We start from the raw sequence: 25,391 nt of genomic DNA, 5'->3' as shown, positions 1-25,391 counted from the left end.
ATTGAGATACTACAAGGGAAAGCAAGAACAGAATGCAGAATAGAGGCTTGTTGGTTTTGGTTTATTACTGTCACATGAACTGAAATTCGGTGATAAGCTTGTCTTGCAAACTGTTCGTACGGTCCAGTGTGTTGAGGTAAAGCAATGATTGTGCAGAATAAAATGTAACGGCTACAGAGAAAATGCAGTGACGGTAAACAATGTGATAGAAGCTCATAATGAGATAGTTTGTGAGGTCAAGAGTCCACCTCACCATACTGGGAAACTATTCATCGGTCTTACAAGAGTGGGGTAGAAGCTGTCCTTGAGCCTGGTGGTACCTGTGTTCAGGTTGTTGTATCTTCTGCTTCCTGGGGGGTAGGGAGTGGAGAAGAGAAGATATCCAAGGTGGGAGGGGTCTTGGTCTTGATTCTCACCACCTATTTGAGAATCAAGGATCCCAGAGGATGAGGATCAGTTAAGCCCATGGGACTGTGTGAGGCCGAATCTGAAGGAATCCTTCTGAAAACATGTTCCTGGCAGCTCTGATAGTTCATGGGAGCGAGCTGAGAACGTTTTAATTGGGAGTCCCGTGACACGGCACAATCTTCACCATCACTGCTGGTACAATGGCCCTCTCAGACGTGAGAAAATGCTGCCTTTGTCATCTCCAGTTTGGTCAGGATGGCGTTGCGTTCTCGCACTGAGATTGGATCTCTGAGCAAACGTGATGAAAGGCCGTCGTTGCAGGAAACAATGATTACAGGCGAAGCTGCTTCCATGCGGAGAATATTGAAGCCACGATTCATGTGCTTCTGTTGACTTTAAAGAAATCCCTCACAATTATATAATTGTGCTGTGTTTCCAGACTGGACAGGCTCACTTTACAGATCAGTGAACAATTATATTATCCACAGCAGACTGAAATGTTTGCTTAGTACTGAGAAGATAAGCGAGAATATAAGACAAATTTATAATGAGACCCAGGCTGACTTCTTGTTTATTGCCCATCCCATAACCCCAATGGTCATTTGTACAGGTAGCCTAGGTAGGGACACTAAATATGAATCTGTCTAGATAGGGATACTAGATTTACTTTCTATATAAAAGAAAATTTGTGATCACCATTAACAGATTTATTTAATTCCTTGAATTTAATCTCCCCAGTTGTTGTGTAGGATTTGAACTCTTGTCTCCTGTTCAGTCACTGGGCATGTGCTGTCTGCCCCTGAGAGTTTACCAGTCAATGGTTGTTTCCTTTCACCAGCCTCACCTTCTGATAAAGCAAAGCTTTGTGTTAAAAGTTCTCATTCTTATGTTCAGTTCTCTCCAGGACCTTTTCCCTCCTGGTCTTTATAATCCCTTCCAGCTGTATAACTGTGTTCCCCGATTCTAGTCCTAAATCTTTGATTTTAATTGTCCCATAAGACATAGGCGCATAACTAGGCCATTCAGCCCATTGAGTCTGCTGCACCATTTGATCATGGCTGATATATTATTCATTCAATCCCATTCTCCTGCCTTCTACCCTGACAATCTTTTCAATCAAGAACCTATCAACCTTCGCTCTAAACCAGCCAAATGACTTGGCCTCCAAAGCCATCTGTGACAATGAATTCCATTGATTGTCCACCCTCTGGCTAAAAAAAATTCCTCCTCATCCCGGTTTTAAAGAGATGTCCTTTTTATTCTGAGGCTGTACCCTCTGGTTCTAGACCCTACTACTACTTACATCCACTCCACCCAGACCTTCAATATTCATTCGGTTTTTATGAGATCTCCCTTCATGTTATGAAAATAGGCCCAGAGCCATCAAATGCTTCTTCATCCCACCCACCTAGACGCTTCTCTGACCTTCTCCTCCAGGATGTACCTGAAGGCCTGCCCTTCTGTTTGACTGTTCCTTGCATTTCATTTGATAAAGGCAACTATGGCATGTTTTGCTCCATGAGTAGGACTATGCACAGTAGTGTAGTAATTTTATGTATTGCACTGTACTGCTGCTGCTGCAGAAATAACACATTTCATGACATATGAGTGATGATCGTCCATGATGAGGTGGGTTTTGGCCAATACAAAGCGAATGGAGTCTGTACGAGGATGGTTCCTTGGCTGGACGGAGGCTGGGAGGAACTGTGTATAGCACACGGTATAAGGCTGGGGACTGAGTCCACACTGCTTCCTCCATGAATTCCTAGTGTTTTGCATGTGAATGTAGAAGGAATAAATCCACGTTCGTCTATCGTCGTCGTCGATGAAGACCTTGACACCATTGAAGGTGTCGAGACTAGCGCGTGATTTGGATTTAAGTGAGGGAGAGTTGCGCAGCGTCAGCCTCACTCTCTCTTCCCAGTTCCCACCTGGATCCAGCGGCAAGACAGAGTCGAGACGGCTGGAGATGGGATTAGGCGCAGTGGATAACCAGGATGTCTTCTGTGTCTTGTCCTGCTCTACATGTTCCACGACGCTTGCAGAGACCACCTTCTTGACCGTTGGACCTTCCATTGGTCTCGTCCGCTCAATCAGCCGGAGTCTCATGCTGAGATAGGCATCTCCCTATTTCACCGAGGGTTTGAGACCCATCGGCTACCCTCACCTGGTTTAGCCGGCTTGTCGAAGCCGTTGCCCGGGGTGTGGCTGCTGTCATATGCAAACAGATACGAGGAGCCACAGGTGAGAGCTGAGTGCCAGGTGGGGACCAAAGGTGGAATATCCGCCTTGAAAAGGACGCGACATTTTCCCCCACCAGAGGTGTTACCACTCCCTGACACCCCATACACCTCAGTAGGAATAAATAATAACTCTGTGGATGATATCTAAGTTGGTGGTAAGAGAGATTGGCTAAGGCTACAGCAGGATCAGATGAGAAGGTGGGCAAAGCATTGGCAGATGGAATTTAATCCTAAATTCTATTGCATTTGTTTTTTCCCTATAAATGTCTGCAAGAAGATGTATCTCAAGGTAGTATATGGTAATATATACATACTTAGATAATTAGATAATAAATTTACTTTGAAGTACAAGGTGGTGCGTTTTGGGAGATCAACTAAGGGTAGAGCATATGCAGTAAAGGGTCCGGTGCCAAGGAATATTTGTAAGCATAGGAAACTTAAACTTCAAATCCATAGTTCTTTGCAAGTGACAACACAGGGAGATAGGGTTGTGAAGAAGACATATGACATACTTGCCTTCATAGGTCAGGACATGAAATATAAAATCTGTGAGGTTATGTTGCAACATAATTAAACACCTTCATCTTCCTTCACTTTATGACTCCAGGAGAACATTTTCTCTCTGTTCACCCTATATTGTGATTTTTAGATATCTTCACCAGAACTCTTCACTATCTTCCTTGTTCCAAGAACAGCCCCAGATTTTTCTGTCTATCATCAAAGCTACATCCCTCATCCCTAGAATTATTCCAGCAAATCTTCTGCATTCTCTGCAAAATCTTTCCCAAGGTGTGGTGCAGTTCTCCGGTTGTGACTGAACCAGTGTTTTATGAAGGGTCATTGTGACTTCCTTGCTCTTTGTTTCTATTTATAATTCGTTTTGTAAATATTTAGCTGTTTAGTTATGCTTCTTAATGCTCAACTGTTTCCTGCACAGATTCTCAGCATCAACTCTACCCTCCCAGAGTGGCGCAGTCTGTTGAAGGCAGAAACAATGCCTTTGTGTTTAAATGGTCTTATCCCTATGGGAGTCTCAAGCTGCAACGTACTGAAGACTAAGCCAGTGCAGCATTCACTAATCTTAACATTTCTTCCAGAGACAACGCTTTTGACTACCTGGAGTTCCGCCTTTGGATCGGGTTGTGGTCGTCCTTCCTGACTCTCATCCTCGTTGCCACTGACGCCAGTTTCCTGGTCCAGTATTTCACCCGTTTCACTGAAGAAGGCTTCTCATCATTGATCAGCTTCATCTTCATTTATGATGCCTTCAAGAAGATGATTAAACTGTCCCACTACTACCCCATCAACGCAGACTTCAAGGTGGACTACATCACTCTGTTCAGCTGTACGTGCCTGCCGCCTGACCAAGGTAGGAACGCTTAAACGGTTTTGGCTAAACACGATGAGGTTTTATTGAAATGATCTTTGTGATCTGGGCATTACTGGCACTGTGTAAGGCATTGCTGAGGCCACACTTTGAGTACTGTGGTCAATTTAGAAGTGGTAGAGCATGACAGGCCCCTTGGCCCAAACTGTTATTCTGCTCAGTCCCATTGACCTGCGCAGGGTCAGCCAGTTATAGAAAAGATGCCGCTACGCTAGAAAGAATGCAGAAAAGTTTTACGAGATGTTGTCAGGACTTGAGCATCTGGGTTATAGAGAGAGGTTGAGTAGGCTAGGACTTGTTTGAGATTGAGTGATCTCATGGAAATGTTATAAAATCATGAGGGCCATTCTACTACTACGTCGACTCAGGCCTAGGGGGCCGGCGGCGGGCAATGAGAGGCATAGATAGGGTGAACACACAGTGGTTTTTTTCCAGGGTTGGGGAATGAAGAGCTAGAGGACATGGGTATAAGGTGAGAGGGGAGGGATTCTATAGAAACCTGAACTTCTTCACCCAGTGGGTGATACGTAGATGGAGCAAGCTACCAGAAGAAGTGGCTGAGGCAGCTACAACATTTCAAAGACTTTTGAACAGGAAACATCCCTGTGCATACATAGTGAGATACGAGTCAAACATGGGCAAATGGGACTAGTTTATATCAGAATATTGGTCGGAATGGTCAAGTTGGTCCAGAGGCCCTTTTTCAGTGACCGTTGACTCTATCACTCGCTGAGCACACTTATTATCATTCTCAGTCTGCCCTTGGGAAAATGGTGGGGCAGCGCCTCTTCAACCCCTGCAGTCCTTGTGGTGAAGGTGCTTCCACAGTGTTGCTGGAATAATTGGCTCAAGTTATTAGTGGTGACATTTACTGTAGCTCTGATATTTTCTTTGTTTCTGATAGCATGCTACTTGAAAGTTGCACAGTGGTTAAAACACACCCAGCCGCATCTTAAGTAACTTGCACTGTTGTCGATGACTGAGACTGATAAATTTCTTTATTGTTCTCCCTTGTTCACTGTATCTCTTTAGAAGTTATTCTATAGTTTGTTCCCTCTTTAAGTAGGCAGTTGACTGAGTGGTTGCTGTAGAATGTTTCCGTGGGTCAAGGCCAATGCCCCAGAGGCCAGCTGTGGTTTATGTGGATCTACCTCAGGCAGATTAGCTCATTTCATTTCATATCAGTTCAGTTTAATCTAATCAGGGAAGCTTGGTGGTGTTAAATACCCTAGAAACTGCTGAATACATTTAAATAGTCATAGTCATAGTCATACTTTATTGATCCCGGGGGAAATTGGTTTTCATTACAGTTGCACCATAAATAATTAAATAGTAATAAAACCATAAATAGTTAATAGTAATATGTAAATTATGTCAGTAAATTATGAAATAAGTCCAGGACCAGCCTATTGGCTCAGGGTGTCTGACCCTCCAAGGGATGAGTTGTAAAGTTTGATGGCCACAGGCAGGAATGACTTCCTATGACACTCTGTGTTGCATCTCGGTGGAATGAGTCTCTCTGGGTGAATGTACTCCTGTGCACAATCAGTCCATTATGTAGTGGATGGGAGACATTGTCCAAGATGGCATGCAACTTGGACAGCATCCTCTTTTCAGACACCACCATCAGAGAGTCCAATTCCATCCCCACAACATCACTGGCCTTACGAATGAGTTTGTTGATTCTGTTGGTGTCTGCTACCCTCAGCCTGCTGCCCCAGCACACAACAGCAAACATGATTGCACTGGCCACCACAGACTCGTAAAACATCCTTAACATCGTCCGACAGATGTTAAAGGACCTCAGTCTCCTCAGGAAATAGAGACAGCTCTGGCCCTTCTTGTAGACAGCCTCAGTGTTCTTTGACCAGTCCAGTTTATTGTTGATTCGTATCCCCAGGTATTTGTAATCCTCCACCATGTCCACACTGACCCCCTGGATGGAAACAGGGGTCACTGGTACCTTAGCTCTCCTCAGGTCTACCACCAGCTCCTTAGTCTTTTTCACATTAAGCTGCAGATAATTCTACTCACACCATGTGACAAAGTTTCCTACCGTAGACCTGTACTCAGCCCCATCTCCCTTGCTGATGCATCCAACTATGGCAGAGTCATCCGAAAACTTCTGAAGATGACAAGGCTCTGTGCAGTAGTTGAAGTCCGAGGTGTAAATGGTGAAGAGAGAGGGAGACAAGACAGTCCCCTGTGGAGCCCCAGTGCTGCTGATCACTGTGTCGGACACACAGTGTTGCAAGCACACGTACTGTGGTCTGCCAGTCAGATAATCAAGAATCCGTGACACCAGGGAAGCATCCACCTGCATCGCTGTCAGCTTCTCCCCCAGCAGAGCAGGGCGGATGGTGTTGAATGCACTGGAAAAGTCAAAAAACATGACCCTCACAGTGCTCGCTGGCTTGTCCAGGTGGGCGTAGACACGGTTCAGCAGGTAGACGATGGCATCCTCAACTCCTAGTCGGGGCTGGTAGGTGAACTGGAGAGGATCTAAGTGTGGCCTGACCATAGGCCGGAGCAGCTCCAGAACAAGTCTCTCCAGGGTCTTCATGATGTGGGAGGTCAATGCCACCGGTCTGTAGTCATTGAGGCCGCTGGGGAGCGGCGTCTTCGGCACAGGGACGAGGCAGGATGTCTTCCACAGCACAGGAACCCTCTGGAGCCTCAGGCTCAGGTTGAAGACATGGCGAAGTACTCCACATAGCTGAGGGGCACAGGCTTGAGCACCCTGGTACTGACACCATCCGGTCCTGCAGCCTTGCTTGGGTTGAGATATTTCAGCTATCTTCTCACCTGTTCAGCTGTGAAGCCCACCGTGGTGGTTTTGTGTGGGGAAGGGGTATAGTCATGAGAGCAGGGTGGGGGACTGTGAGGACGGGCAGGAGGGGAGAGTGGAATATGTTTTGGTTGGGGGCCAACAACAGATGACTCGTGGGGGATGGGCAGGGGCCACAATGTCAAATCTGTTAAAGAACAGGTTAAGTTCGTTGGCCCTGTCCACACTGCCTTCCGCTCCTCTGTTGTTAGTTTGCCGGAACCCAGTGATGGTCCTCATCCCCCTCCAGACCTCTTTCATGTTGTTCTGCTGGAGTTTCCACTCAAGCTTCCTCCTGTACCTGTCTTTAGCCTCCCTGAACCTGGCTTTCAGGTCCCTCTGTATTGCCCTCAGCTCCTCCCTATTTCCATTTCTGAATGCCCTCTTTTTAGCGTTCAGGATTTAAATTAAATATATTTAAATATATTTACTGAGATCAGAAGTATTCTGGGAACAGGAGAATGACAGAGGTTGGATTGCTTTTGGTTTCAGTGAACGTCAGAAGGGGTTGAATAACCTGTTCTTGCTCCTATCTCCTGTGCTCTTGATTGAACTTTAAAGTCCTTCGTGCCAAACAGGATGGCGGAATTTTGGGAGGAAAGCCATGTTTATGTTTCAGAACGGTGTGGTGTATTGCAACATGAAGTTGTTTCTTGAAGAGGGAGCCAGGATGGGGTGTGGGGCGTTCATCTGTTTCTAACTTCAAGTCAAGTCGCTTTTTATTGCCATTTCGACCATAAACTGCTGGTACAATACACAGTAAAAATGAAACAACGTTCCTCCAGGACCATGGTGCTACATGAAACGACTCCACCTGAAAAGTTTTCAAATACTCCGCTTCTGCAGCCCTTTGTGGAAGAGACTTCCAAAGACCTGGAGCCCTCTGAGAGGAAGAGCTTTGCCTCACCTCTATTTTAAACGCTTGACACTTGATTTTAATGTAACACCTCATCCTAGATTCTCCCGAAAGAGGAAACATCCTCTCTGTCCATCCTGACAAGATTTGTCAAGCTATAACACATTTCAATCAAATCTAGTCTATCTTGTCCAACCTTTCCTCATAACACAACCCATCTATTTTAGATATTAGTTCTGTAAACCTTCTCTGAACTGTTTCCAAATCATTACCATCCTTTCTTAAATAAGGAGACTAACAATGAATGTGGTACTGCAGATGTAGTCTTACCAATGATCTATATAATTGAAGCATGATCTCCTACTTTTATATTCAATTCCAATAGCCACACTCTCTATAGGACCAATGCTCACTTACTAACACATTATTTGGATATAGAACATAGAAATCTACAGCACATTACAGGCCCTTCGGCCCACAATGTTGTGCTGACCATGTAACCTACTCTAGAAACTGCCTAGAATTTCCCTATTGCATAGCCCTCTATTTTTCTAAACTCCATGTACCTATCTAAGAGTCTCTTAAAAGACCCTATTGTATCCGCCTCTACCACTGTCACTGGCAGTGCATTCCATATTTATAACGTATCTGTAGAAACTCTTAGCATCTGCTTTTATATCACTGGTTAATTTTACCTTTTACTTTTTTTCCCCTTTCATAGTAAAGGTTTGAATCATCTGTTGCTGTTTTTTTTTGTAATACTGCCTAATCTTCTGACCTACCACCTGCAGTTACATGAGTTTTTCTTTTAGCTTAAGATTACATTTAAAATTTTTAACAAATTGGTTTATTATTGTCATATGTACCGAGGAATATGAAAAATTTAGTTTTGCATGCCATCTGCACAGATCATTTCATCATATCAGTGCATTGAGGAGATACAAGGGGAAAGCAATAACAGAATGCAGAATAAAGTGTTACAGTTACATAGAAAGTGCACTGCAGGCAGATAGTAATGTGCAAGGCTATAAGAAGCTAGATTGTGAGGTCAGGAGTCTAAATTATCATAATAAGGAGCCATTCAATAGTCTTATAACAGCAAAATAGTGGCTGTCCTCGAGTCTGGTGGGATGTGCTTTGGGGCTTTTATATCTACAAATCCTACAATAGCCAGTAGATACGGCCCAGTCCATCACAGGTAAAGCCCTCCCAACCATTGAGCACATCTACCTGAGCCGCTGTTGCAGGAAAGCAGCGTCGATCATCACGGACCCCCACCACACAGGCCATGCCCTCTTCTCACTGCTGTCATCAGGAAGAAGGTACAATAGCCTCAGGACTCATATCGCCAAGTTCCGGAACAGTTATTACCCCCCCTCAACCATCAGATTTTAAACCAAAGGGGATAACTTCACTCAACTTCTCTTGCCCCGTCATTGAAACTACGGACTCGCTTTCAAGGACTCTTCATCTCATGTTCTCCATATTTAGTGTTTATCTATTATTATTGTTTCTTCTTTTTGTACTTGTGCAGTTTGTTGTCTTCTGCTGTCTGGTTGAAAACCCTGCTTGGGTGATTCTGTTGTAGTTATTATTCCATAGATTTGTTGAGTATGTCCATAAGAAAATGGATCTCAGGGTTGCAGGTGAATCCTGCTTTTGAAAATTTTCTTTCTCATAGGAGTGTATTTATTTGTGTATTCTGAAATATCCTCCTAAGTGCTGCACTGTGAGGTGCAGGTTCAGTTTTAATCTGTGTGCGGTTTGCATGTTCTCCCTGTGACCGTGTGAGTTTCCCCCACATACTCTGATTTCCTCCCACATCCCAAAGATGTCTGACTTGGTGGGTTAGTTAGCTCCTGTAAGTTGCCCCCAGTGTGTGGGTATGGGGTAGAATCTTGGGGTAGTTGTTGGTTGGTGTGGTATTTGGGCTGAATGTCTATATTATCTACATCTCATTTGAATCATTCCTGAACTTAGTTTGCCAGTTAACTTCATCTCTTGTCCTCATTGTTGTCTTTATTTAATTCTAAATACTTGTCTTGAATGGATTCTTCCCCAGACAGAATGCAAAATTCTGTCGTTTTATTTCTGTCTGTTACCTAGAGATGCCTTCACAATAAAGTTATCAATTCATCCTGTCCAGTTGCACAATACCAAGTCTAGTGAAACGTGCTCCCTGTTTGGCTCCACAACCCACTGTTCTAAACTCTTGTTCTGAGAGAGACCAGGCAAACATAATTAACAATCAGTTGTCATTGTGGCTCAAAAACGAAGAGCATAAAGGTTCAGGAGAGGTTTTACAGACACAAATATTGAAAAGCCATTGCACCATTGAAGCCCGAGTCTATTCTCAGGGAGATGTATGGTATCCTGGGGTACCTGCTTCAAGGAAGAGCAGTGTTCTTCCCCTGTGGAATTGCAATTAGAACTAGTTTATTTATTGTCACATATACCATGATACAGTGAAAAGTTTGACTTGCAAGCTGTTCATAAAGATCAAATCATTACACAGTGCATTGAGGTAGGACAAGCTAAAACAATAACAATGGGGAATAAAGTGCACCAGCTACAGAGAATGTGCAGTGCAGGTAAACAATAAGGTGTAAGGCCATAATGAGGTAGATTGTGAGGTCATGAGTTCATGTGATTGCTTTTTAAGACTATTAAATCATTCTCTGATACAAAGTAGAAGCTGTGCTTGAGGCTGGCAGTATGTGCTGTTTGTTTATGCATCTTCTGCCCCGTGGAAGAGGGGAGAGTCGCAAACATCCAAGGTGGGTGGATCTTTAATTATCAGAATCAGGTTCAATATCACCAGCATATGTCGTGATATTTGTTAACCTATGGCAACAGTACAGTGACATACATAATAAATAAATATAGAGGAAAAAAACTGAGGTCCATTAAGTATATATGTGACTATTGAATAGTTAAATTAAAATCAGTAGTGCAAAAAGCAGAAATAAAAAAGTAATGAGGTAATGTCCATTTAGAAATCGGATGGCAGAGAGGAAGAAGCTATTCCTGAATTGCTGAGTGTGTGCTTTAGGCTTCTGTGCCTCATTCCTGATGGTAACAGTATGCTGGGTGCTTTACTAAGGCAGTGAGAAATGTTTGTCAGTGCTTTGAAGAAACAGACCCTCATTGTCTGTGGGAGCTTGCTATACACAAATTGAACTTCAGTCCTCCTGCATTACAACATTGATGTAGAATGTCAAAGAGTGATTTACTTGAAGTGAAGTGAGTGCCAGAGATGTGTAGTGAGACTCCACCTGGAATAACGTGTACAGTTTTGGTCTCCTCACCTCCCTGCTATAGAGAGCATGCAGTGAAGATTCACCTGAGATGGTGGGACTGTTGTATTTTCACTTATTCAAGGGGCATGGGCTTTGCAGGCAGAGCCAGCATTTAACGCCCATCCATCGTTGCCCTTGAGAAAGGTGATGGTAAGCTGCCTTTTTGAACTGCTGCTGTCCTTTAGGTATGGGTCTACCCGCAAATTGGTAATCTGGTTTATTGTTGCCACGTGTACCGAGATAAGACCATGAGATATAGGAGCAGAATTATGCCATTTGGCCCATCGAGTCTGCTGTGCCATTTTATTACACCTGATCCAATTATCCTCTCAGCCCCAGTGTCCTGCCTTCTCCCCGTATCCCCTCATGGCCTGACCAGTCAAGAATCTATCAACCTCTGCCTTAAGTATACATAAAGACTTGTCCTCCACAGCTGCCTATGGCAAAGAATCCCACAGGTTCACTGCTCTCTGGCTAAAGAAATTCCTCCTCACCTCCTTTCTAAAAGGACGCCCCTCTGTTCTGAGATTGGATCCTCCAGTCTTGGACTCTCCCAGGTTCAGTGGGGAAAGCTTTGTTTTGCATGCCATTCATACAGATTATTTTATCCCATCTGTGCATTGAGGTAGTGCAAGGGAAAACGATAACAGAATGCAGACTAGAGTAAACATGAGGAAATCTGCAGATGCTGGAATTTCAAGCAACACATATAAAAGTTGGCATTCTTTAATGAAAGAAGAGCTAAGCTTTCAGTTAGTCCTGACGAAGGGTCTCGGCCCGAAACGTCGACTGTACCTCTTCCAAGAGATGCTGCCTGGCTTGCTGCCTTCATCAGCATTTTTTGTGTGTGTTGCAGACTAGAGTAGTTCAGTTACAGAGAAAGTGATGTGCAGATAGGCAATCAGATGCAAGCCGTAATGAGTGACACACTCTGGTTCTGTCGTCTGCGTAAGTCTAGGGAAGACCATCTCTGGACCTGCCAAAAGTGTGAGATTGAGGTGTAAGTCTACTCCAATACCCCTGTTTGTGTGCATGCTGCGTGATTTGTTTCCCCGTTACAAATCAGTACCAGAAAATAACAGACGGTACACCGCATACAAATACACGATTTAGCTTTATAATTCTTAACTTGACTAAAGGGCTTAGTAAAGAAAAAGCATAAAAAAAAAGAAAATGGCCCGTTTTAATGAAACAGTCTAAGGTGCACAAGTTGGAGCTCATGGTTTCCCCTTTGCCGATCCTCCTTCGATCTCCCAGGTCTTTGTTGGATCATGACCCTGTTCTGGGTCAAGTCCTACGACCTCTTCTCTCCGGCATCTCCTCCCTTCATCTCCCGCCGAAACCGAGACCCAGCACACACACACAACGCGAATAACACACTCCCTTCATTAGATGGCTCACATTCCAAAGCCCCTGTTATCTCTAATCATAACCCAAACATTGCTTGTACAGAAAGACCATTATGCTAGCTGTGAAACCTTTCCCAGGGTGTTACATGAGGAAGATGGTGAGGTTTGACATTCATCTTATTGTACTTGGTGACCATTTGATAGTCTTATAAAAGCAGAATTGAGGCTGTCCTTAATCCTGGTGGTACATGCTTTCAATCTTTTTGGATCTTATATTTGATGGGTGGGAGGTGGGGCAGACAAGGGAATGTTTGGGGTAGGTGGTATCTTTGACTTAGCTGGCCACTTTACTGAGGCAGTGAGAGAAGTACAGACAGAATCCATGGAGAGGAGGCTGCATTCCATGATGTGCTGAGATGTGTCCCCAAGTCTGTGGTTTCCTGTGGACTCAGGCAGAGCAGATGCCAGCTAATGCTGCCACGGAGAGAGTTCCAGTATTGTCCCCCGGGGGCAGTGAAGGAATATTGATATATTTCCATGCCAGGATGGTGTGTGGCAGAGTGGGCAAACTCCAGTTGCTGGAGTTCCCTGTGCTTTTGCTGCCCTTGTCCTTCTGGCTGGTAGAGGAGTTGGGTTTGGAATCTGCTGTCTAAGGAGTCAGTGAGATTTAGCAGTGCATCCTGTATTAATACCTGAGGGGAAATGGATTAGACTGGACTAGGGACATAAGTTTATGGATCATCACATCATTAGGGAAGGCCATTCAACCCAGCATGCCTATACTAACTCTTTGATGGGCTGAGTCAGTCTTTCTCTGCAGCCCTGCACATTTTTCTCCCAGCATTTAACGCGTTTTCCTTTTGAAGGTTCCTGTTGGCCAGTCATTTCCGGATACCACAGTCTGCTGTGTCAGGGCATTCCCATTTTCTCCTGTCTGCTGCTTTTCTTGATTCCCATCAGCCTATTTTGTCTGACCACCTGCCATCCAGGTTTCTGAGTTGCCCAGTCCTTGCACCCACTGCCCCACTCTCCCACTGATCCCAGTATCCCGAGAAATATCATGTCATACAGCTGGGTTAAGCCTCTAACGAACAGGAACTCTGTGCTGAGAAAAGTCCGGAGTTTCCAACCTTCCCTGCCCTAACTTGTGAATAAGTCATAAATCTTGGACTAAAGTAATGGGATCTGGGTTGTAGAGGGTGAGGTGGGTCACTGACTGCCCAGTTCTGAGAGTGTGTGTGAAAACCTGCCAGTTTCAGACTGATATCAATCAGCAATACACGGCTCGAGAATGCACGGAAACAAATCACTTTTAGTGGGAAGGTGATTCATTCTGTCTCCAGGCACTGGCAAAACCTTGACTTTCTAGGGCGTGATCACTCACCCCACTGATCCATCGTTTCCTCCAGCTCTTTCCCAGTCTGACTGATCACACAGTGTCTCAACACTTACTGTTCCCCAGCAGGGTGCCAGACTGCTCGGTTTGGGCTGTCCATTGCCAGGGTCACAGAGGCCATTCGGCACTCAGCTTGGATACTCTCTGTTTACTTGCCTATCTTTACTGCAGTAAGACCCACTGATCTTGATCTGCCCCGTGGTGTCAGCGGGCTGGGTGGGGGGGATATCCTGGTGCGCTTGAGGATAGTGGGAACTGCTTCTGGACATGATCCTAATGTTACCCTGCTCCTTTTTCTCAGGATTCCACACTCTCCCTGCCAGAGGAAATCATTGCCCTTTCCAACCATAGGAGGAGAGGTTAGGGTTAGGGGCAGTATGGTAGCGTAATACTGTCACTGCACCAATGACCCAGGTTCAGTTCTGCCACTGTCTGTAAGGTCTGTGTACATTCTCCCCTGGACCATGTGAGTTTCCTCCAGGTACTCCTGTTTCCTTCCACATTCCAAAGACGTGCGGGTTAGTCGTCACGTGGGTGTAAATGGAAGCGGGGGCTCATGGGCTGGGAGGAACTGTTACCGTGTTGTAGTTATAAATAAAACACAGAGAGAGCAAGAGAGGCCAGAGCTGTGAGACAGGTGGGGTGGGGTGTGGAGAAGGGAATGCAAAAAGCAGAGACAGCGGTTGGAGGGAGATGAGCAGAAACACAAAGGGCTTCCAGTGCCGGACTCTGATAAGTAAAGGATATAGTCATGGGGACCATTAGGGGAGAGGAGAATGACAGATAGAACCAGAACCAAATGGTGGTGGGGGAAGCCTGTGGGTCAACAGTGTGTGTAGTGGGAGAAAGATGTTGGAAAGCGTACCTGACATCTCGTGGAACCGAGGGACCTCCCAGAGTACTTCCAAGACAGTCAAATTGCAGATTCTGTTATGGGCTGCTGTTCAGGAAGGAGACCTATGAGATTAGGGGGTTTATCCACTGAGCCATGACCTTGCCTTTCAGAATAAATGGCATCCCTACTGCTGATTACTCTCCATACACCAGACTGGATCCTGGAAAAACTAATATTCATGTTGTGCCTCTCTCTCCCCCATTCACAGTCCATTCCAAGCCCTCAGAGGCATGCAGGGTAGAGAAGTTACAGAGCACAGTCCAAATGCCCCCAGACCCAACAAATTCCTCTTCTGAGCTCTCCTGAGGGGGTTGAGTCTTTGAAATTCTCTGCCCCAGAAGACTGTGGCAGCTCAGTCTTCAATTGAGCTGATTGAAAACAGATCAATTAATTCCTGAACATTAGAAGGATTGACGAATAAGGGGTCAGACAGGAAATTTACAGGAACGGATAATCTCGTATGGACAGCAGACACGTGGGCTGGATGACCCCCCCCGTCCCTGTTCATCTCTATTTGCTTTCATAGATCGTGTGGGTTTTGGAAGGAGTTATTTATTTCCTGCCGCTCCCACGTGCAGAACATTGGAACAGGACCTTATCTCAAAATTGTGGCTATAGATAAATTGAAGTAATGACATAAAAGTCAATAGAACTAAAACAAAATTCCTCCATCAGTCATTTCTAGGATGTTGGATAACAGGTTAGAAGCTCACCATCATAGTGTGAGGTGACATGAAGGAAAGCATATTAGCCTGATCTCTGGAACTGTCCCCCTCTGACCACCCCGCCGCTGCCCCCACCTTGCCCCCTCTTTATTTCTCTGTCTCTCTTTCTTCTGCTTTGATTCCCAGCTCCCCTCATATCTCCATCCCTTCAACATTATCTTTCTGGCCCTATTCAATTTAAATATCAGATTAGATATTTTTGAAGACAGCTACTCATGTGACTTGTGCTCAGTCTTTAACTTGTCTGTACCCCCGCACTTTGATCATCTTCAGGCACAGTCCAAATCCCTTTTAGAAACTGGTTTTGGAATCAACCCGCATCGTTGTTCCCAGGAGCACATTCCACATTGTTCCGTGGATCACTCCAGGGCGTTGGGGATGACTGGAAGAACTGGATCAGCTCATGATTGAATGGCGGAGCAGACTCAATGGGTCAAATGGCTTGCTGCTGCTCCTATATCTTATGGTCTTTCCCCCAATTTCCCCCGGGATCAATAAAGTATGACTATGACTATTATGAAAGATTTTCAGCAGGTGGGATTTTCCCAGTGATTTATATTCCAGCCCTGAATGGAAGATCATTTATCTTGGAGACTCTGATCTCTGGTTCCAGATGCCCCAGGCAGGGGAATCTCCTGGCATATCTTTGCTTTCATGTTCTAAGCCAGTGGTACTCAATGGAGGCCATGCTGCATTTCATAGGGGCCACAAGTAAAAAAAAAACAAGAAACTGGGCCACATGAGTTCCTGAACGGGCCATGATAAGCTTACTGTTTTATTGAAATATATCAATAAAAAAAATGAAAATATATCATTAATTTGGAACTGAATAAAATGAATGGGAAGAATATGCCAAATGATGCAAACGAGGAAGTAAAACAATTAGTGTGTGTGTGTGTGTGCACGCGCGCGGGAACACGTCCCATTCCTCATCCACCACCAAATCGCAAACTGCAGGTTGGGTGGGGCTATCTGTAGTGAGGCCAGTCAGCGAGTACACAGCAAGAGCCACTCGTCTGAGTGCTACTGGTACCAAGTAACCCAGGACTACCTGTCACATGGTCAGGTGGTCAGTGACTAAACCAGCTCCCTCACCAGGCTTGCCTGGTGAGGAGGGTGGCTAGACACCCTGCAGGATGAAAAACAAGACCTGTCAAAGGGCAAATGAACCCTCTCGTAGGGTCAACGGCCATCTAGTAAACGCTTGCCGTGAAGCGCGGAAAGGGCATCCCTTGCATCGAAGCTTGGTCTGGCCATTCACTGCAACAGAACTTCCCCCAGCCGTCTTGGACCCCACCATGCCGCTGGATCCGGGAGGGGATGTCGAGAGGGTGGGTCTGGACCTGTGCAACCCCCTACTCACCTAAAATCCATCCACGCACACGTTGTTCCTTTCTGAGGAGTGGGGTACCACCCCACTAACTGACTGGAAAGAACCATCATCATCCTATGGGTTGGTTATATATATATATATATATATATATATATAGAGAGAGAGAGAGAGAGATGCAGCAAGAGGCTTCTTCTGTTTGCCTTCCACTGAGTCAAGCGTGACATGACTTCCAAATATTGACTGTATATTAGAATAAAAGCCATCTGTTAGTCTTGCGAGACCATGGATCTGCACCTGGAAAGTCTTCAAGGCGCAGGTCTGGAGGCCTGGGCAAGGTTGTATGGAAGACCAGCAGTTGCCCATGCTGCAAGTCTCCTCTCTCCACGACACCAATGTTGTCAAAGGGAAGGGCATTAGGACCCATACAGCTTGGCACCAGTGTCGTCGCAGAGCACTGTGTGGTTAAGTGCCTTGCTCAAGGACACAACACGTTCTCACGGCTGGGGCTTGAGCTCACGACCTTCAGGTCGCTAGTCCAATGCCTTAGCCACTTGGCCATGTGCTCACATATTAGAATAATTAGTACACTTAACCAAAGCAAACTTTAGCAACTAATGGAGGCTGCACACGGTGAGGACAGAGTTAAATGAAAGTCTCAAGTGGGCCACGTGCAGAAAAAAATTGAGAACCACTGGTCTGAGCTTTGATTAATGCACCCAAGTGCTCTTATCAACCAGTTGCCATTGTGCTCAGCCAATTCAGTGTACGTAGACATCAAGGTGTTCGTTCATGTATACTTCCCAGAACTATGCCACTAACAACAAAAAGTCTTTCCAGAAAGTGTATTCCTCGCACTAGGTTCCAGCCAGGCTGGATCTTGCTCAATCTGGGCATTGCTTGTGTGGAGATAAACTTGACAGGTGTGTGTGCTGTGGTTTGCATTGTGTTACCTGTGTTATCTTGTACGTTGTGAATTGCTGGCAGTGTTCACTCTCAAAATTCAGTTAGCTCAGTTAAAGCACAGATTCTATGCAGTTAAAGCCTGAAAGAATTGCATTAATTTTTTTATTTTTGCCACATGTTTTCATTTCAAATTTGGAAACAGCATGAAGGTCAATGATTATGGATTATGGAAGCACATGAATCTTTGTGAAACCCTTGCTGGAGTCTTGTATCCATTTCTGGGCCAACTCTTTTAGGGGCATATACAGTAAAACTCCAATAATCCAGCACCTTCAGGACTGGCTGAGTTTCTGGACCTATGTAGAGATACAGTGCAGAATAGGCCTTTCAGTCTGCACCACCTTGCAACTCCCGACAACCCTGATCACAGGATGGTTCACAATGACCAATGAACCTAATCAATACATCTTCGGACTGTGGGAGGAAACAGGAGGACCCAGAGAAAACCCACACATTCCATGGGGAGGGTGTACGGACTCCTCAGAGAGGACACCAGGATTGAAGTTCAAACTCCAATGCCCCTAGCTGTAATAGTGTCCCACTAATCACTACCCTGTCATGGACTATTGGATATTAATACTCATACGCACCTTTACTTCACTTATTACACGTTATGAATTTTCTAGTGAACCCGATGAGCTAAAGGGAGTGGGAGATGTGGATGCTCACTCACTCAGCCCACACTCTGGAGCCCACCGTTCAGCTCAGGCCACACATCCCACTTGCATCTGGACCCCTCGCTCACATTGCTGGCGAATAAATGAGTCCGATACCGGACTATCAGGCTGTGCATACAAACAGATCCCATTGTCAAGGAGATTAATTGGAGCAGATGCCCGGAGGCTGGAGAAGTCAGGGTTGCTCTCTCAGGAGCAGACCAGGTTAAAGGGAGATCAGAATGAGGAGGAGTTTGGTTGAGATAGAAACGTTCTAATAAGCAGGCAGCAGAGGTGGAGGCCACTTGGTCCATCACTTCGTGCCAGCTCCCAGCATTCCCTTTCCCTTTCAATGCCTGTCCAACCCTCCCTTTGAGCTGCAACTTATACTTCTTCTCATGACTATCAAGTCCCCATTGACTATTTTTCCACTTTGCTTTGATAGGGATAACTTACAGTGGCCAGTTAACCTTCCAGGTGGCCATTGCGATATGGGAAACACAAGCAGTTACAGGGAGAACGCTCAAACTCTGCACAGTCAGACCTTAGACCAGGATTGAACAGCGGTGAAACATGGTGCTACCTGCTACACCCCCGTGGCCTGATGGCTTAAGGACCAAAGAAGGCAGGAGGAGGTTTTCAGAAGAGGTCAGGATCTGGGAGGTAGTGGAGGCTGAGTCGTGAAGGTAGCTTTTAGGAGAATTGGAAAAGTAGTCAAAGAGAAATTTTCCTTGGCCAGAGTGAATGATTAGGGAGTGAACCCCAAATACGCTCATACCATGAACTAAGACATACTTTATTAGGTACACCTGCTCGTTAATACAAATATCTAATCAACCAATCATATGGCAGCAACTCAGCGCTTGCAGACATGGTCAAAAGATTCAGACCAAACATCAGAACAGGGAAGAAATGCGATCTAAGTGCCTTTAACTGTGCAATGGTTGTTGGTGCCAGACGGAGTGGTTGAGTGTCTCAGAAGCTGCTGATGCCCTGGGAGTTTCACCCACAACAGTTTACAGAGAATGGTGCAAAAATCAAAAAAAGTGAGCTGCAGGTCTGGGCAAAAATGCTTTGTTAATGAGAGAGGTCAGGGGAGAATGGCTAGACTTGTTCAAGCTGACAGGAAGGTGATGGTAACTCAGATAACCATGTGTTACAACAGACGTCTGAATGCACACATCGAACCTTAAAGTGGATGGTCTACAGCAGTAGAAAACCACAAACGTATACTCTGTGTACAGTGTAAAGAGAAGCGATGACAGACTCTCTTCTCCAGAAATCCGATGTGTTCTGGGAGACTTTAAATAAAAGTTGGAGGTGGTCTTGTCTCAGTAGAGTAGAGCATTGTAGTGTCTGACCTGCTAATTTCTCAGGCCAGACCTCTCAATTTAGTTCCACTGTCTGCCTAGAGAACCACTGTAAAAAAAAAATTAGCTACAGATGAAGAGATGTTTTACTCTTTGTTAAGGTATCTTGTGAAGAATGTTGTTTTCCAAGTTATAGCTGTGATGAGGTGGATTGATTCTTGAAACAAGGGTCACACCTTCCCTGCTTTGTTTGACAAACTATGATTTGCTGACAGTGAGCCTCTGGACATCAGAGTGAACCAAGCAATCTGGGAGAACATGCCGGGAGTATTTTTTTCTGGTGCTCAGTAAGACTGCTCAGAACGTAGCAACTCTGTGTATCGAAATCAAAAACACTGCAGATGTTAGAAACCTGAAACAGAAACAGTCCGGGCAGCATCAGTGGATAAAGAAACTGTTAACCTTCCAAGTCTGGGACACTTGGTCATTTTGCTGGTTAGGCAAGCCAGGGTTTAGCAGCCCTGACCATTTCTTGACATCATTGCCTTGTTATTGGATATGTCTAAATGGCCAGCAGATTTCTTTTGCACCTTTGATCTTGTCCCGATCGGGTCCTGTCTGTGTGGAGTTAGCATGCTCTCCCTGCCCCCACATGGGTGTCTGCTGGAGGCCTTCAGCATATCCCGAAGATGAATGAGCCTCAGTGTTGCTTGCCAAGGTTCTGGCGACTTGTCAACTTTAGAGAGGTTAAATGTGTTCATAATTCTTCTTAACACTGAACAAGGAGAATTATTAAAATGGACTTCAGATCATTCCCACCTACAGTAACATCAAGGTGGCAATAATCTGAATAGTAAATTACCCTTCATGTAGGCGCTTAGCAAAAGAATCCAGGAGGGGTTGATGTGCAATTTGGATTGTAAGGCATGTTTCCATGCAGAACATCTAGTAACTCTATTACTTTAATAACCTTATGAAACTACTAGCGACAATTTCATTGCATTAGTCTTGTTTTATAAATGCAGATTGTTGCAGATTATGTCTAGGTGGGAATGATCTGAAGTCCCTATTAATAATTCTCCTTGTTCACTGTTAAGAAGAATTATGAATGCAATTTAACCTCTTTAAAGTTGACAAGTCCCCAGAACATTGGCAAACAATGTTGAGGCTCATTCAGTCTGAAGGCTGCCCGACAATTTGGGTGAGCAAAGTCCACTTGTAATCTTGCTGACGATAACTAATTGGACAAGCCTTTCTCATGACGATGAGTTCATTGGCTACCTTTGTGCACCATGTGTCCCAATCACACCACTATGCCCGCCCCTTCCACCTCACCAAAGACCTTGACAGTGTTCACACAAGGTTCCTGTTACCGTGCTGATCCCTGAATTATAAAGAGTTTACAGCACAGAAGGAGGCTGTTTAACCTATCTAGTCCATGCTAGTGCTGCTCTCTGCTCACTTCCACTCCATCGTGCCTCTTGGCACTTGGTGGTGGAATATAGAAATAGAGAAGTCTTGCCTCGGCGGTATAGGGCGGTGGGGAGAACGCATCTGAACTGCCATGTATAGTTGTGCTCACCTTAAATGAGAACAAATATACTTGCAATGGGGTTTAGAGTAGCTTCACTAGGCTGACTTTTGAGATGAAAGATTGAGCAGGTGATGATAGAGTAACCCGATTGGATTAATACATTGCAATTTAAAAGATTCTGAGGGGGATTGATGTGATGGATGCTGAGGAGCTGCTTCCTCCAGTGGGGATGTATTGTACTAGGGAAAATGGTTTCAGAATAGGGACTGCCCTATTTAAGAAGGTGAGAAGGAATTTAAACACAAAATAATCTGCAGATGCTGGGGTCAAAGCAACACTCACAACACACTGGAGGAACTCAGCAGGTCGGGCAGGATCCGTGGAAAAGATCGGTCGACGTTTCAGGCCAGAGCCCTTCGTCAGGACTGTAGAGGGAAGGGGCTGATCAGGACTGATCATTGCTAATTGTTTCTGAGTGCTGAGAAATCACCTCTTGCTAAACACACTGTTCATACACAAGTGTCTGTTCAGATTGATACATGTCAGGTTCAACAAAATGATTATTCTCTGCAAAGGTTAAGTATAAGTTACATTGATCAGGCCTATACGAAAACACGAGGAAATCTGCAGATGCTGGAAATTCAAGCAACGCACATTAAAAATGCTGGTGAATGCAGCAGGCCAGGCAGCATCTGTAGGAAGAGGTACAGTCGACATTTTGGGCCGAGGCCCTTCGTCAGGACTAACTGAAAGAAGAGATAGAAAGAGATTTGAAAGTGGGAGGGGGAGATCCAAAATGATAGGAGAAGACAGGAGGGGGAGGGATGGAGCCAAGAGCTGGAAAGTTGATTGGCAAAAGGGATACGAGGCTGAAGAAGGGAGAGGATCATGAGACGGGAGGCCTAGGGAGAAAGAAAGGTGGGGGGGAGCCCAGAGGATGGGCAAGGAATATAGTGAGAGGGACAGAGGGAGAAAAAAGAAAGAGAAAATAAATAAATAAGGGAGGTGGGGCATTAGCGGAAGTTAAAGAAGTCAACGTTCATGCCATCAGGTTGGAGGCTACCCAGACGGAATATAAGGTGGTGTTCCTCCAACCTGAGTGTGGTTTCATCTTGACAGTAGAGGAGGCCGTGGATAGACATATCAGAATGGGAATGGGATGTAGAATTAAAATGTGTGGCCACCTCCAACGGGATCCCACCACTAAGCACATCTTTCCCTCCCCCCACCCTTCTGCTTTCTGCAGGGATCGCTCCCTACGCGACTCCCTTGTCCATTCGCTCCCTCCCCATGCCTTCCCACCGATCTCCCTCCTGGCACTTATCCTTGTAAGTAGAACAAGTGCTATACATGCCCTTACACTTCCTCCTTTACCACCATTCAGGGCCCCAGACAGTCCTTCCAGGTGAGACGACACTTCACCTGTGAGTCGGCTGGGGTGATAGACTGCGTCCGTTGCTCCTGATGTGGCCTTCTATATATTGGCGAGACCCGACGCAGGCTGGGAGATCGCTTTGCTGAACACCTACGCTCTGTCCGCCAGAGAAAGCAGGATCTCCCAGTGGCCACACATTTTAATTCCTCCAACCTAATCGCATGAACATTGACTTCTCTAACTTCCGTTAATGCCCCACCTCCCCTTTGTACCCCATCCCTTGTTTGTTTGTTTGTTTGTTTGTTTATTTCTTTTTTTTTTCTCCCTCTGTCCCTCTCACTATAACTCCTTGCCCATCCTCTGGGCTCCCCCCCCCACCCCCTTTCTCCTTTGGCCTCCCGTCCCATGATACCCTCCCTTCTCCAGCCTCGTATCACTTTTGCCAATCAACATTCCAGCTTTTAGCTCCATCCCTCCCCCTCCTGTCTTCTCCTATCATTTTGGATCTCCCCCTCCCCCTCCCCCTCCCACTTTCAAATCTCTTACTATCTCTTCTCTCAGTTAGTCCTGATGAAGGGTCTCGGCCCGAAACACCGACTGTACCTCTTCCTAGAGATGCTGCCCGGCATGCTGTGTTCACCAGCATTTTTTATGTGTGTTGCTTGATCAGGTCTATGTTCTTTTGGCGAGATTGATCTAATCAAGGTGGTTAAAACAAATAGAGGTTTAGAATTATAGAGCACTCCAGCACAGATAAAGGCTGTTCGGTCCAAGTGGTCCATGCCAATCTGTTATCTGCCTAGTCCCATTGACCCACACCCGGAACGTAGCCTTCCATCCCCCTCCCATCCATGTACTTATCCAAATCTCTCTTAAATGTTGAAATTGAACCCACAACCATCACTTCCACTGGCAGCTCATTCCACACACTCAATGTTGTGCCGACCCTCAAACCCTGCCTCCCATATAAGCCCCCACCTTAAATTCCTCCATATACCTGTATAGTAGTGTCTTAAACTTCACTAGTGTATCTGCCTCCACCACTGACTCAGGCAGTGCATTCCACGCACGAAACACTCTCTGAGTAAAAAACCTTCCTCTAATATCCCTCTTGAACTTCCCACCCCTTACCTTAAAGCCATGAGGTAATTACATAACATACTTGTTAATTTTCTCTATTCTACATAGGGACCTGAATTGGCCTCACCAATCTTTTATACAACTTTAATAGTAGTCATATAGTCATAGTCATACTTTATTGATCCCGGGGGAAATTGGTTTTTGTTACAGTTGCACCATAAATAATAAATAGTAGTAAAACCATAAATAGTTAAATAGTAATATGTAAATTATGCCAGTAAATTATGAAATAAGTCCAGGACCAGCCTATTGGCTCAGGGTGTCTGACCCTCCAAGGGAAGAGTTGTAAAGTTTGATGGCCACGGGCAGGAATGACTTCCTATGATGCTCTGTGTTGCATCCCGGTGGAATGAGTCTCTGGCTGAATGTACTCCTGTGCCCACCCAGTACATTATGTAGTGGATGGGAGACATTGACCAAGATGGCATGCAATTTAGACAGCATCCTCTTTTCAGACACCACCGTGAGAGAGTCCAGTTCCATCCCCACAGCATCACTGGCCTTACGGATGAGTTCATTGATTCTGTTGGTGTCTGCTACCCTCAGCCTGCTGCCTCAGCACACAACAGCAAACATGATAGCACTGGCCACCACAGACTCGTAGAACATCCTCAGCATCGTCCGGCAGATGTTAAAGGACCTCAGTCTCCTCAGGAAACAGAGACAGCTCTGACCGTCTAATATAACAACCCAACTCCTGTATGAAACACTCTTAATTTACAGTATAAGGGTTAGTATGCCAAAAGCCCTCTACAGCCCTACCTGTAACACCACTTCCAAGGAATTATGGATTTGTATTCCCGGATCTCTTTGCACTCCTCAATGCCCTACCGTTCACCAGGTAAATCCTATGCTGATTTGTCCTTCCAAAGTGCTACACTTCACACTTGTCTGGATTAAATTCCATCTGTAATTTTTCAACCTGTTTTTCCAAATGCTTCCTCTAAATAATGGAGGGTAAACCTACAAGAAGGTCTTCCTTCCTGAAGGAGAGGGAGAATGCAAGGCAAAGAGGTGGAACAATCTCAGAGCTCAGGGTGATGCCAGGAAGCTCCCCCTAGCAGCAAGGGCAGAGAGTGTCTCAGATCTTCCCGGAGAGCTGCTCTTGGGTGGCTGTTCAAATTTCAGAACTGAGGTTGTTCAGTTTTCATGGAGTCAGAGAGTTTACAGGACCGAGAGTTGGGATACAAGTCATTCAGGTTCTAGCTGACTGGCAGGTCAAACTGGAGGGGGTTTCCCACGTTCTTGACTATTAAAATTAACATAAAGGTCAGGTAGCATATATGTAGAGACACACATCTGTGGACTATTGAATATTTCTTGCATTCCTGTGTCTTTTTTTATTTCCAGCTTTGGCAGCTTTAGATTTTTAATTAAATATCAAATGTGAAAACTAAAAATCTGATTAGGATGATGTGCACTGACAGGCGGTTGATTAGTGTGCACAGAGAGACCTGCAATCTGATTGATCACTGTGTGACAAAAAATGACCCACTTCGTGTTTCTGGCTAGTTTCCAAGTTGGGAAAAGCTTGAAGCTGTGGTGATGGTGATCTCTGGACTGTAGATGAACTGAAATAAACCAACTAGTCACTCCTCTTCTGTCTTTTGCTTTAAGTGTAGAATGGTCATTAAGTCTTAGACCCACTGACATTTTTACATGCTCAAAACTAACTTGGTTGCTGCCTGCAGTGAA

The 25,391-nt window shown here is 45.2% G+C and overlaps 1 protein-coding gene across 5 annotated transcripts in view; it reads left to right on the top strand.

Annotated features, from left to right (window-relative positions):
* LOC140196760 (electrogenic sodium bicarbonate cotransporter 1-like) overlaps positions 1-25,391 on the top strand; it is a 220,145-nt gene that overhangs the window by 124,714 nt on the left and 70,040 nt on the right. For all 5 annotated transcript variants that reach the window (XM_072256490.1, XM_072256492.1, XM_072256489.1 and 2 more), the window contains one exon: positions 3,749-4,020. In XM_072256490.1, coding sequence (XP_072112591.1) covers positions 3,749-4,020 — 272 coding nt within the window. The remainder of the gene's footprint in view (positions 1-3,748; positions 4,021-25,391) is intronic.

Source organism: Mobula birostris, chromosome 4, assembly GCF_030028105.1.
Source record: "Mobula birostris isolate sMobBir1 chromosome 4, sMobBir1.hap1, whole genome shotgun sequence".
Classification (NCBI taxonomy): Eukaryota; Metazoa; Chordata; class Chondrichthyes; order Myliobatiformes; family Myliobatidae; genus Mobula; species Mobula birostris.
Note: the sequence above shows the minus strand (reverse complement) of the source record. Positions and strands in the feature narration are given on the sequence as shown.